The sequence below is a fragment of the Oncorhynchus gorbuscha genome, linkage group LG02, assembly GCF_021184085.1.
Source record: "Oncorhynchus gorbuscha isolate QuinsamMale2020 ecotype Even-year linkage group LG02, OgorEven_v1.0, whole genome shotgun sequence".
NCBI lineage: Eukaryota > Metazoa > Chordata > Actinopteri > Salmoniformes > Salmonidae > Oncorhynchus > Oncorhynchus gorbuscha.
In genome coordinates, this window is record NC_060174.1 from 76,723,705 (window position 1) to 76,736,990 (window position 13,286).

Sequence of the window (13,286 nt, forward strand, 5' to 3'; positions counted from 1 at the left end):
CATGACCTTGCATATGCTGTATCATCATCATTGATGATATATAAGTGATAAAGTATGGTCACATTTCATTTGCTCTGTTAAACCTGCCCTTTGGAATTACTTCAATAGCAACAGTGAATCCATTTAATTTATAAGTGGAGATCACTCAACAATCATTCTCACAATATTACATTGGTTATGGTCAGTGACAAATATCATAGCTAAACTGGGCTTCGTTAAAACCATGGATGGGCGTCCAAATGGTACCTGTAGATACACCAATTATCCTGTAGAAGGTCCTGCCCAGCCTACATTCTTTTCTGATAGTGGATATAACATGGGAGATCTGACCTTGTTGTAAAGGTACAAATTAAACATATGTTATACTAGGTTTGTTTATGTTTAAATGTGGTTACCATGGTGAAAATCATGTGGTTGAAATTTCACACTCAAAACAGCAGTTTACATTGATAACTTTTTTCAAATCTATTTTAGGCTTTTTTCCACGTAGATTCCAAATGGCGTTGAAACAACGTTGATTCAACCAGTTTGTGCCCAGTGGGGAGCTGCTTTGCATTACATAAAGCACACGTTGATGTGTCGTCTAAACTGTGCTGTGGCAAAAGAAGAGCTATTGGTTGGTTTAATATAACAATGAGCTGTGGCAATAACTTGATAAAGCTGCCTGCCTATGTGTACGACTGTAATGGAGATTTGAGCTCTTGAGTGGTGACTTGAGATAGAGATATGCCGAAGACATTCCTATTGGTTCAATGGAAACGTGAGGAAATGAAAGGGTGACTCCACATACTATAAAACCTCCCTCAATAACGGACCAAGGCATCGTGGACGGGAGGACTGCTTACGACTGACAAGTGTACATCAAGTACTGGAATCATCGTAACTACAACACTTATAAATCATGAGTGAGGTAGGTGTACTTTATTTTTAAAAGCCTTTCTTTTGAAGTATAATTGTCGCTCACATCATACGGTAGGCTAATAAGTGCATCCATGGATAGTCTGCTGCTGCAACTCTGCCAATTCCAGCAGTCAAGCGGAGCGCAACCAAATTGTTTCAAAGGATCCCATTAAAGCGTGAAATAAATTAAATTGTTGGTAGTTTTGCCGATGGCGACGATATGAAACGATTTTCTACAATATAAGAAAGTGTCACTGGCGTCCAGCAGGTCAACATTATTTATTAGGCTATCCAACTACCGGGCAATCAACCCCAAACGGTCCTCTCTGACCCTCCATTCGTGATTGTTGTCCTTCCTTATATTTTTTTTTTTGTAGAGAAGGTTTGTACAATTATGTATGCTGCTGGTATAGACGGGAAGTAGCCTACAAAGAGCATAGCTTTGGAAATGTAGCCTGCATGCCTATTTGTGTAGCCTAGACATGGGCTATTGTGCGACCCTTACCCGCTGAGTACAGACTTAATTTCAAGATCTAGTTTTGACTAACATTTGGTTGAGTTGTCAACTAACGTGAAATCACCAACAAAAAGTCACCGTGTTATTGGATTTAGGTTAAAAGATGGGTGGAAAAAAATAACAAATTCCCATAACTTGATTTATTTTTTCAAATCCAAATAGTTTTCCAAGTTGATTCAACGTGAACACTGATTTATTTGGTTGAAATTACGTGGAAACAACGTTGATTCAACCAAGTTTTGCCCAGTGGGTAAAGTTATGTTAAAATAAACACAATTCCACATAGTTTTCTGGTGCGTTATGATTTTAACGTATTGCAACACGCTAGAAAAACCATAAATCATCTGTCTAACTTTACACTTGAAGGTGAATACATTAATGTACGTGGTTACATAATAACCGAAGACTTTTGTTGAATGAATACAGTTTTGTATGGCCTCTAATCTTCGGTTAAATCGGGCAGTAATCACAGGAGCAGTGGCGGTTCTAGCTTGTATGGCTCCCTGGGCTGTCACTGAATAATTCAAGGCTGACCCACTGAAATAACACATTCTGTTCTGTCACTACATGCATAGCGCAGGTGGGAATGGAAATAAATGAGGCCCCCAATCGGAGACCTTATCACTGTCTCTTTCCCTCAAAACAATGGGCCAATTTTGGAAACAATTGAGCTGCATTCTTTTCTGGTCGCTTGCCTGATGCTAGTACAGTTGGCCTTTCCATCCAAGTCAATGGATTCCAGCAGCAGTTGCAGTATGTCAGACAGACAGACAGACAGACAGACAGACAGACAGACAGACAGACAGACAGACAGACAGACAGACAGACAGACAGACAGACAGACAGACAGACAGACAGACAGACAGACAGACAGACAGACAGACAGACAGACAGACAGACAGACAGACAGACAGACAGACAGACAGACAGACAGACAGACAGACAGACAGACAGACAGACAGACAGACAGACAGACAGACAGACAGACAGAGCTGACTGTGGTAGAGACAGATGGGGCCAGTCCTCTTAGCTCTACAGCAGTGCCCCCTCGCTTCTTCACAGCTGCCCCCTCTCTCTCCTAGCACCTCGCTCTGCCTGGATAGGTGGTCCAATAGAGAGGCTTGGTCAGTGGTTACCTCGGTGTATGGCTGAGGGAAACCTGCCCAGCCAACCCTACCCACTAAAACACATTGAATAGAAAACACATGACACACTATTTTGGATTGGCTGTGTAGTTAAGTGTTACCTGTATTTAGCTAGTGCAACATTTTCCAACATCAACCAAAATGTACTTGTGGTGACAGAGGTTTGAGATCATACTGTATATCACAGCGCACACATCTGACAATGATTTTCTCTGTTCGTGGTTTATATAGGATTCTACGGTACTGCATAAACTGAATTTTATTAATAAGACATGTCCTGTGTGCTCTAGGGTACAAAGTGGTATCTTACAGCACATAGGACATTAATTAGCTTCCCATCTCCATGATGCAGTTACAGTGCCTTCAGAAAGTATTCACACCCCTGGACCTTTTCCACATTTTGTTGTTACATCCTGAATTTAAAAATGAATAAAAAAACATATTTTTCACTGACCTATAATGTTGAAGTGGAAATATGTTTTTAGAAATTTGTACAACTTAATCAAAAATAAAAAGCTGAAATGTTTATAAGTATTCAACCCCTTTCTTATGGCATGCCTAATAAATATAAATTCAGGACAAAAAATGTGCTTAACAACTCACAAAATAAGTTGTGCAAGTTTTGCGCAATAATAGTTTTTAACATCATTTTTCAATGACTACCTTATCTCTGTACCCCACACATACAATTATCTGTAAGGTCCCTCAGTCAAGCAGTGAATTTCAAACACAGATTCAACCACAAAGACCAAGGAGGTTTTCCAATGCCTCGCAAAGAAGGGCACCTATTGGTAGATAGGTAAATGTTAAAAAAAGCAGACATTGAATATCCCTTTGAGCATGGTGAAGTTATTAATTACACTTTGGATTGTGTATCAATGCAGCTAGTCACTACAACGATACAGGCACCCTTCCTAACTAATTTGCTGGAGAGGAAGGAAACCACACAGGGATTTCACTATGTGGCTAATGGCGACTTTAAAACAGTTACAGAGTATGTGGTCTTGAAAAGAAGCTCAGTAATATCATAAGTATATGCCAGTGTATTATTGGTAAACACATCTGTGTCAGGCCGCAGTGACAACATTAGAACCAGGGCACTAAATCCACATATCTCCACATTTAGAGACAGCCACCGTCCCTCTGTCGGCAGGCTAGATTAGAATGCTCCCGTCAAACACGCAGATATTTAGCAGATTTGTTCAATACTTTTGTTGCTAGGCAGGATTATGTAACTGCTCGGGTGGGATCTGTCTGTAGTGCGATGTATCTATCTCCTGCTATCACTTACAGATTGAGATCGGTCAGGCACATTCTACAGTCATGACATCCATCTTCTTGATGAGACACTTGGGTTCAATTGAATTTGTCCTCTTCACAATGGCTGTAACACAACACTGTTTGTTCTCTTGCCTTCAAGTTTATCTTGGGGGGGGGAATAAGCATTTTAGTACCTGAAGCGTGATGTTATGTCAGAATGACACATGCTGTGATACGACACTGCCGCCATAGTGATGGTGCAGTGTGGTTAAGATGATGGGTAGAAGATGCAGAAGGTTATATCCCTGTTCTGTAGAGCCTTGAGGGGCCCAACCACCAGACGCTTAACCCTAACGTGCTGCAAATTAACCTTACCAATGTCTGAGTTAGTTGTCGATTGTGATCAGGCAGGCATATAGACAAAGTAGATGTAGAGACATGGGAATGGAAGGGAAGCAGGCAGATAGATAGATATATAGACAGACAGCAGTACAGTCAGTGTCGCCTCCAGGCTTTAAAACAGGGTGCAGTCAGCCTTGTCTGATTAGCATTGAGAGCACGGTCCAGTGGTTTGTTGTTTTCCATGTGGATAGAGATGCAAACAGAAATGCCTTTCAAAACAGGGAACATATATGACATAGAAGAACATCATCAAGGTGTGAATAAACAAATCACAACCATGTCCACATTGTGTGAACGTTGTGGTGATGAGCTGGAATGTCAGGTTAAGATGACAAGTATGGTAGTGTGCCATTCATATGGATGTGTTTACAGTAAATGCAGAAGAATAAGGAAATGGTTCAATGTTTCAAAAAGCACCAATCATGCATGCTTTGCTCAACTAACAGTGGTGTATTGCTGTGACTTGATATTTTCACATTTTCTTACATTGCTATGATATAGAAACTTAATCCATTCCATTACATCCTTTTTTTGAAATGAGTATTTTTAAAATCTTAACATATTGATGCTCTGTTTAAGTAAAAGCAATGCATCAGACGATATGGTGTTGCCACCACTCACTTATCATGGGACTTCACGGTGGCTTTGGTGTCTACTTAGTGGAGCTGTTTCACTCCAGCGTTTCTCTCTAGTATACATCAAATGGACAAGGAGAACTAGAGGGCTGCTACCAATTAGTGTAAAAAGGTCAGAGTTGTAGAAGGATGAGCAGTGTCTCTGTGTCCTTTGTACCCACTGTATCTACCTATTAAAGTCAGCGAGAGTAAATTATATTCAGCTCAGAGGTGCCTGTTGGACAGATTTGGAGATGAACTCAGTCAATGGAAGTCTGAGGAAATTAGCTAAAATAACTTTTTAGTTGTTTTAGCGTTTTTATTTTGAGTTGTTTTGCCTCGTCACTGACCTGTACAAAGAATCTTTCACAGTTAATCTGTTTGTGAAAATGTCATATTAATTGGGGTAATCTCTTCTGAGTGACCAACTGGCAACTGACAGTGCATAAATATATATATATATATTTTAATCTTTGAATTTGCTTAAAATCCTCTCAAAATCAAGTAAAAGTTTATTGAAAAGTAAAAAAAAGTAGATATGAAATAGATACAGTGGGGCAAAAAAGTATTTAGTCAGTCACCAATTGTGCAAGTTCTCCCACTTAAATAGATGAGAGGCCTGTAATTTTCATCATAGGTACACTTCAACTATGACAGACAAAATGAGAGAAAATCACATTGTAGGATTTTTAATGAATTTATTTGCAAATTATGGTGGAAAATAAGTATTTGGTCACCTACAAACAAGACAGATTTCTGGCTCTCACAGACCTGTAACTTCTTCTTTAAGAGGCTCCTCTGTCCTCCACTCGTTACCTGTATTAATGGCACCTGTTTGAACTTGTTATCAGTATAAAAGATACCTGTCCACAACCTCAAACAGTCACACTCCAAACTCTACTATAACCAAGACCAAAGAGCTGTCAAAGGACACCAGAAACAAAATTGTAGACCTGCACCAGGCTGGGAAGACTGAATCTGCAATAGGTAAGCAGCTTGGTTTGAAGAAATCAACTGTGGGAGCAATTATTAGGAAATGGAAGCCATACAAGACCACTGATAATCTCTCCCGATCTGGAGCTCCACGCAAGATCTTACCCCGTGGGGTCAAAATGATCACAAGAACGGTGAGCAAAAATCACAGAACCACACGGGGGGATCTAGTGAATGACCTGCAGAGAGCTGGGACCAAAGTAACAAAGCCTCCTTCCATCAGCAAGGGCATTGAAGATGAAACGTTGCTGGGTCTTTCAGCATGACAATGATCCCAAACACACCGCCCGGGCAACGAAGGAGTGGCTTTGGTAAAAAACATTTCAAGGTCCTGGAATGGCCTAACCAGTCTCCAGATCTCAACCCCATAGAAAATCTTTGGAGGGAGTTGAAAGTCTGTGTTGCCTAGCAACAGCCCCAAAACATCACTGCTCTAGAGGAGATCTGCATGGAGGAATGAGCCAAAATACCAGCAACAGTGTGTGAAAACCTTGTGAAGACTTACAGAAAACGTTTGACCTCTGTCATTGCCAACAATGGGTATATAACAAAGTATTGAGAAACTTTTGTTATTGACCAAATACTTATTTTCCACCATAATTTGCAAATAAATTCATTAAAAATCCTACAATATGATTTTCTGGATTTTATTTCTCATTTTATCTGTCATAGTTGAAGTGTACCTATGATGACAATTACAGGCCTCTGACATCTTTTTAAGTGGGAGAACTTGCACAATTGGTGGCTGACTAAATACTTTTTTGCCCCACTGTATATTAGAATGAGTAGTTTCATATTCCTGAACATAAATATGTGGTGTGTGTGTAGACAGTATACTGTATTTTTTGCAAAGGAAATGGGAATGTACAGCGAAGGTATATTTTATTTATTTAACTAGGCAAATCAGTTACGAACAACTTCTTATTTAAAATGGCGGCCTATCCCGGCCAAACCCCCCTAACCAATTGTGCACCGCCTTATGGGACTCCAGACCACGGCCAGTTGTGATACAGCCCGGGATCGAACCAGGGTCTGTAGTGATGCCTCTAGCACTGTGATGCAGTGAATTTGACCGCAGTGCCATTCGGGAGCTCTCTGAGTTAGAATGGGCTATGTTGAGAATAAAGTATACAGTTGGGTCCAAAATTATTAACACCCTTGATAAAGATAAGCAATAATGACTGTATAAAATACATTATTGAAGTACTGAGCTACACTGAGTGTACAAAACATTAGGAACACCTGCTCTTTCCATGACAGACTGGCCAAGTGAATCCAGGTGAAAGCTATGATCCCTTATTGATGTCACTTGTTAAATCCACTTCAATCAGTGTAGATGAAGGGGAGGAGACAGGTTAAAGAATGATTTTTAGTATATGATGTGACCAGTGTTCAATGTCTTTATATACATGGGGCTGTATTCTCAAGGTGCAGGGCAGGGCACCAGGCAGGTAGCTGGCTAGTGATGGCTGTTTAACAGTCTGATGGCTTGGGACCCGTTTTTCAAAAGTTATCTACAGTTGAAGGTGGAAGTTTACAAACACTTAAGTTGGAGTCATTAAAACTAGTTTTTCAACCACTCCACAAATTTCTTGTTAATAAACTATAGTTTTGGCAAGTCGGTTAGGACATACACTTTGTGCATGACACAAATCATTTTTCCAACAATTGTTTGCAGACAGATTATTTCACTTAAAATGCACTGTATCACAATTCCAGTGGCTCAGAAGTTTACATACACTAAATTGACTGTGGCTTTAAACATGTCATGGCTTCAGAAGCTTCTGTTAGACATCCACAAGTCTGGTTCATCCTTGGGAGCAATTTCTAAATGCCTGAAGGTACCACGTTCATCTGTACAAACAATAGTACGCAAGTATAAACACCATGGGACCACACAGCTGTCATACCGCTCAGGAAGGAGACGCGTTCTGTCTCCTAGAGATGAACGTACTTTGGTGCGAGAACTGAAAATCAATCCCAGAACAACAGCAAAGGACCTTGTGAATATGCTGGAGGAAACAGGTACAAAAGTATCTATATCAACAGTAAAACGAGTCCTATATCGACGTAACCTGAAAGGCTGCTCAGTAAGGAAGAAGCCACTGCTCCTAAACCGCTATAAAAAAGCCAGACTACTGTTTGCTACTACACATGGGGACAAAAATTATACTTTTTGGATTAATGTCCTCTGGTCTGATGAAACAAAAATTGAACTGTTTGGCCATGATGACCATTGTCATGTTTGGAGGAAAAAGGGGGAGGCTTGCAAGCCAAAGAACATCATCCCAACCGTGAAGCACGGGGGTGGCAGCATCATGTTGTGGGGGTGCTTTGCCGCAGAAGGGACTGGTGCACTTCACAAAATTGTTGGGATCATGAGGAAGGACAATTATGTGGATATATTTAAGCAACTTCTCAAGACATCAGTCAGGAAGTTAAAGCTTGATCGCAAATTGATCTTCTAAATGGACAATGACCCCAAGCATACTTCCAAAGTTGTGGCAAAATGGCTTAAGGACAACAAAGTCAAAGTATTGGTGTGGCCATCACAAAGCCCTGACCTCAATCCTATTGAAAATATAATCAAATGTATTTATATAGCCCTTTTTACATCAGCTGATATCTCAAAGTGCTGTACAGAAACTCATCCTAAAACCCCAAACAGCAAGCAATGCAGGTGTAGAAGCACGGTGGCTAGGAAAAACTCCCTAGAAAGGCCTAGGAAGAAACCTAGAGAGGAACCAGTCTGAGGGGTGGCCAGTCCTCTTCTGGCTGTGCCGGGTGGAGATTATAGCAGAACATGGCCAAGATGTTCAAATGTTCATAAATGACCAGCATGGTCAAATAATAATAATCACAGTAGTTGTCGAGGGTGCAACAGGTCAGCACCTCAGGAGTAAATCAGTTGAGTTTTCATAGCTGATCATTGAGAGTTTCTCTACCGCTCCTGCTGTCTCTAAAGAGTTGAAGACAGTAGGTCTGGGACAGGTAGCACGTCCGGTGAACAAGTCAGGGTTCCATAGCCGCAGGCAGAACAGTTGAACCTGGAGCGGCAGCACGGCCAGGTGAACTGGGGACAACAAGAAGTCATGCCAGGTAGTCCTGAGGCATGGTCCTAGGGCTCAGGTCCTCAGAGAGAGAATGAAAGAAAGAGAGAATTAGAGAGAGCATACTTAAATTCACACAGGACACCGGATAAGACAGGAGAAATACTCCAGATATAACAGACTGACACAAACTACTGCAGCATAAATATTGTGTGAAAAAAATGTGTGGGCAGAACTGAAAATGCGTGTGCGAGCAAAGAGACCGACAAACCTGACTGTTACACCAGCTCTGCCAGGAGGAATGTGCCAAAATTCACCCAACTTATTGTGGGAAGCTGGTGGAAGGCTATCTGAGTCGTTTGACACAAGTTAAACAATTTAAAGGTAATGCTACCAAGTACTAATTGACTGTATGTAATCTTCTGAGGGTGATGAAATAAATAAAAGCTGTAATAAATAATTCTCTCTCCTATTATTCTGACATTTCACATTCTTAAAATAAACTGGTGATCCTAACTGACCTAAGGCAGGGAATTTTTTTCTGGAATTAAATGTCAGGAATTGTGAAACTGAGTTTAAATGTATTTGGCTAAGCTGTATGTAAACCTCCGACTTCAACTGTATCTGGATTTTGCCTATTGGATAGGATTAAATGCATAGAAATAAAATGAGTAGAACGGAAGTGATTTGTCAGTACTATTCATTCTATTTCTATGCATTTATTCCTAACCGATGGGCGAAATCCAGATAACTTTAAAAAAAAACCTGGGTCCTGATGATAGAAGCTGTTTCTCACTCTCTCGGTCCCGGTTCTGATGCACCTGTACCATCCTTGTCTGTTAGATGGCAACAACCGGGGCTCGGGTGACCTTCCTTTGACAACGGGTGCTGTAAATGTCCTGGAGGGTAAGCAGCGTGCCCCCGGTGATAAATTGGGCTGACTGCACCACCCTCTGGAGAGCCATGGAGTTGCCTGACAGAATGCTCTCAATGGTGCATCTGTCGAAGTTTGAGGGTTATGCCAAATTTCTTCAGCCGCCTGAGGTTGAAGAAGCGCTGTTGTGCCTTCTTCACCATAGTGTCGGTGTGGTGGGACTATTTCAGGTCCTCAGTGATGTGATGTGGTCAGTCTTCAGCTCCAATATGTTGTCCTTATAGAATACTCCACGGTGTCTGAAACATGATGTCCACTTGCATTTTTACCAACATCACACTGGTGATACATGGCCCTGGTTCAGAATGACCCTAATCATCCCTCACAATGAGCAGAGATTACACAAAAATAATATATAATCCAGCTAAATTGTCTGATGCCTGTATGCTGTGCACTCACTTTAACCTGGTCCACAACATAAGGCTAGATGTTTAGGTATAACAAAGCCTAAACATCTAATATCCCGTTGTTTTTGTGATGCTTTCATAACACAGTCCTTGTGATGCCGAATGATTTCACTTACTGTACAATAACCATTTAGCTACACATTGTCCTCGTGCTAGGACTGAGAGACAGGATGTACTGTATGGATTTACCACTCATGTTGATTACTCATCCTCGTAGAATGACAGGGTAGGCAACATCCTTCATGTGTTCTGGACCTGTTTTCATTAAGCGTCTCAGAGTAGGCGTGTGGATCCAGGATCAGGTCCCGCCTGTCCATTCAATATAATTTAAAAAGCAAAACTGATCCTAAAACAGCACTCTGAGATGCTTTGTGAATACAGGCCCTGATGTCGAGCAGAAATGTGCTGCTGAAGGATGCAGTGTAGTTGGATGTGTTGAGAGCCCTGGGGTCTGGCTAATGCGTGTTAATGTTTTATGAGGAAACCATGGTGTTGTATCATTAGTTTTGCTCAGATTATTCCAGCAGGGAGAAAAACTGTTACTTATTGCCTGCCTGCCTGTCTGATAATGAATACTGTAGTTAGAACACCACATAGACGTCAGTGAGGGAATGATGGTTCTGTTACCATGTCATGGAGGGGCATCCAGGGCAGATTGGATGTCAATGGAAGTACCTGACTAAATGCATAAAATTATAATGATCTTTATATAAAGACCGTAATACAGGAGATGACCTTTTCAGCAAGTATGGAAAGACAAATATAAAGAACTGACATTATAGTTTGACAGTATCTTGAAGTATGATGCACAATTACCTCAGTCTGAAGCCTTGTTATTGTCATTGGACTCTTCCATCAGTGTGCAGACTGAATGAACAGAGGCAAACTCTGCTCACATAATCAAATCAAATTGTATTGGTCACATACATATATTTAGCAGATGTTATTGCGGGTGTAGCGAAATGCTTGTGTTCCTAGCTCCCACAGTGCAGTAGTATCTTAAAAACAAATTGTCCAGTGTAGTTCTTTGAGGGCCATCATGGTATCGGCTTGAGGGGAAATATACACAGCTGTAACTATAACCGAAGAGAATTCTCTTGGGAGGTAATACGGTTGGCGTTTGAGGTATTTTAGGTCCGGTGAACAAAAGGACTTCAGTTTATGTATGCGTTCACAATCACTCCATGAGTAGTTAATAATGAAACATACACCCCCACCTTTATTCTTCCCAGAGAGTTCTTTATTCCTGTCTGCACGATGTACTGAGAACCCAGATGGCTGTATGGACGGGGACAGTATATCCCAAGAGAGCCATGTTTCTGTGAAACAGAATATGTTACAATCCAAGATGTTTCTCTGGAAGGAGATCCTCGCCCTGAGCTTGTCTACTTTATTATACAGATACTGTACATTAGCGAGTAATATACTCAGAAGCGGTGGATGGTGTGCACCACGCCTCCTGAGTCGGACTAGAAGTCCACTCCGAATACATCTTCTCCGCCGGCAGTGTTTTGATTGTCCTGGGGGGTACGAACAAAGGATCCAATTCGGGAAAGTTGTATGCCTGGTTATAATGCTGTTGAGTTACCGACGCTCTGATATCCAAAAGTTATTTCTGTCTGTATGTAATAACACAAAAAATGTCTGGGCTAATAATGTAAGAAACAACACACAAAAAAAACTAAATACTGCAAAGTTGCTTAGGAACTGCCATATCTGTCGTCGCCATGTCTAAAGTGAAGAATCTCGTCAGTTGACTTCTACTGTTGACTTCTACACTGATGCTAACAAACAGTTAAATGCAATGCCGGATAACTAAAGTTAGCTAGCAAAAACAACTCGATAAAACACTGTCACGAAGATGAGGCCATCTCAGAACTGTCTTTCTTCACGGTCACTCCTACCACCAAGGCCATGCCCTAACTTTCCTTCTCTCAGGGGCATCACTGACCTAGGCTGTGTTTAATAATGACTATGTCAGGTTCAGCTTCTGGATGGACAAGTCAAACCCAAGTTGAATGCCCTAACTGTGCCGTCCAACACCAGAGCCTTGAAAGGATGACATTTTCCTTTACCCCATCCCATTCCAACATGGACTTCCTCTATCCTCTAAACTTGGCTGCTGTGTGTCTGCTGAGTGAGCAGGTTTTGTAGCACTACTCGTCAAGTTAGATGGATTCCCTGACAGGATTCCAGAGACTAGTAGGCTGAGTGATACTTTCTGGATGCGCATGTAAGGAACGTTAGCAATGCTCCATCCAACTTTGCCAAGCCTGAACCTTTAAAGGTGGATATCGTGCTGTAAACAGGTGGATATGGTGCTGCAAGTCAGAGTTATCTAATGTGTTGGCAGCTGAGCCGCATACAACCTTGGCTCCCTTTCCTCCCATGGAGCTTGAAATAGTGACAATAAAGTCCATCTCAGCTCAAAGCTGTTACTTGAAAGCATTAATTCAAAGGACACTTTCTTCTTGTGTCTCGTCTAGTACGTTGATGTATGCTAATTGCTTTTGACACCTGGTAATGTAGTGAGTGAGGAGTTCTTCATAGGTTAATTTGAGGGTGACCAAGAAGAATTTGAGGGTTCCATTTGTCACTGGTTAAAATAGTTCATTTGAATCATCTACGTTTCCCCTGATCAGTCGGTTTATAGCTTGTTTTCATTTACCAAGCAACAATTCAAATCACAATGGGGCCAATAGAAAACATGTAGGTAAACACATACAGTGCAGTTGGAAAGTTTTCAGAACCCTTCCCTTTTTCCACATTTTGTTACGTTACAGCCTCAAAATCAAGTTTTTTGAAAATTTTGAAATGTATTTTTTTTAAACGGATACCTTATTTACATAAGTATTCAAACCCTTTGCTATGAGACTTGAAATTGAGCACAGGTGCATCCTCTTTCCATTGATCTTCCTTGAGATGTTTCTACAACTTGATTGGAGTCCACCTGTGGTAAATTAAATTGATTGAACATGATGTGGAAAGGCAGACACCTGTCTATATACGGTCCCACAGTTGACAGCGCATGTCAGAGCAAAAACCAAGTAATGAGCAAAGGAAT

General features: G+C 41.1%; 1 protein-coding gene across 1 annotated transcript in view; it reads left to right on the plus strand.

The window, feature by feature from the left end:
• The first annotated feature begins 624 nt into the window (after window positions 1-624).
• The window catches only part of LOC123994483 (calmodulin regulator protein PCP4-like), a 31,536-nt gene continuing 18,874 nt past the window's right edge, over window positions 625-13,286 (plus strand). Inside the window, exon 1 of the mRNA XM_046297122.1 lies at window positions 625-910. Within this exon, the coding sequence (XP_046153078.1) occupies window positions 902-910 (9 nt within the window). The 5' untranslated portion in view covers window positions 625-901. The remainder of the gene's footprint in view (window positions 911-13,286) is intronic.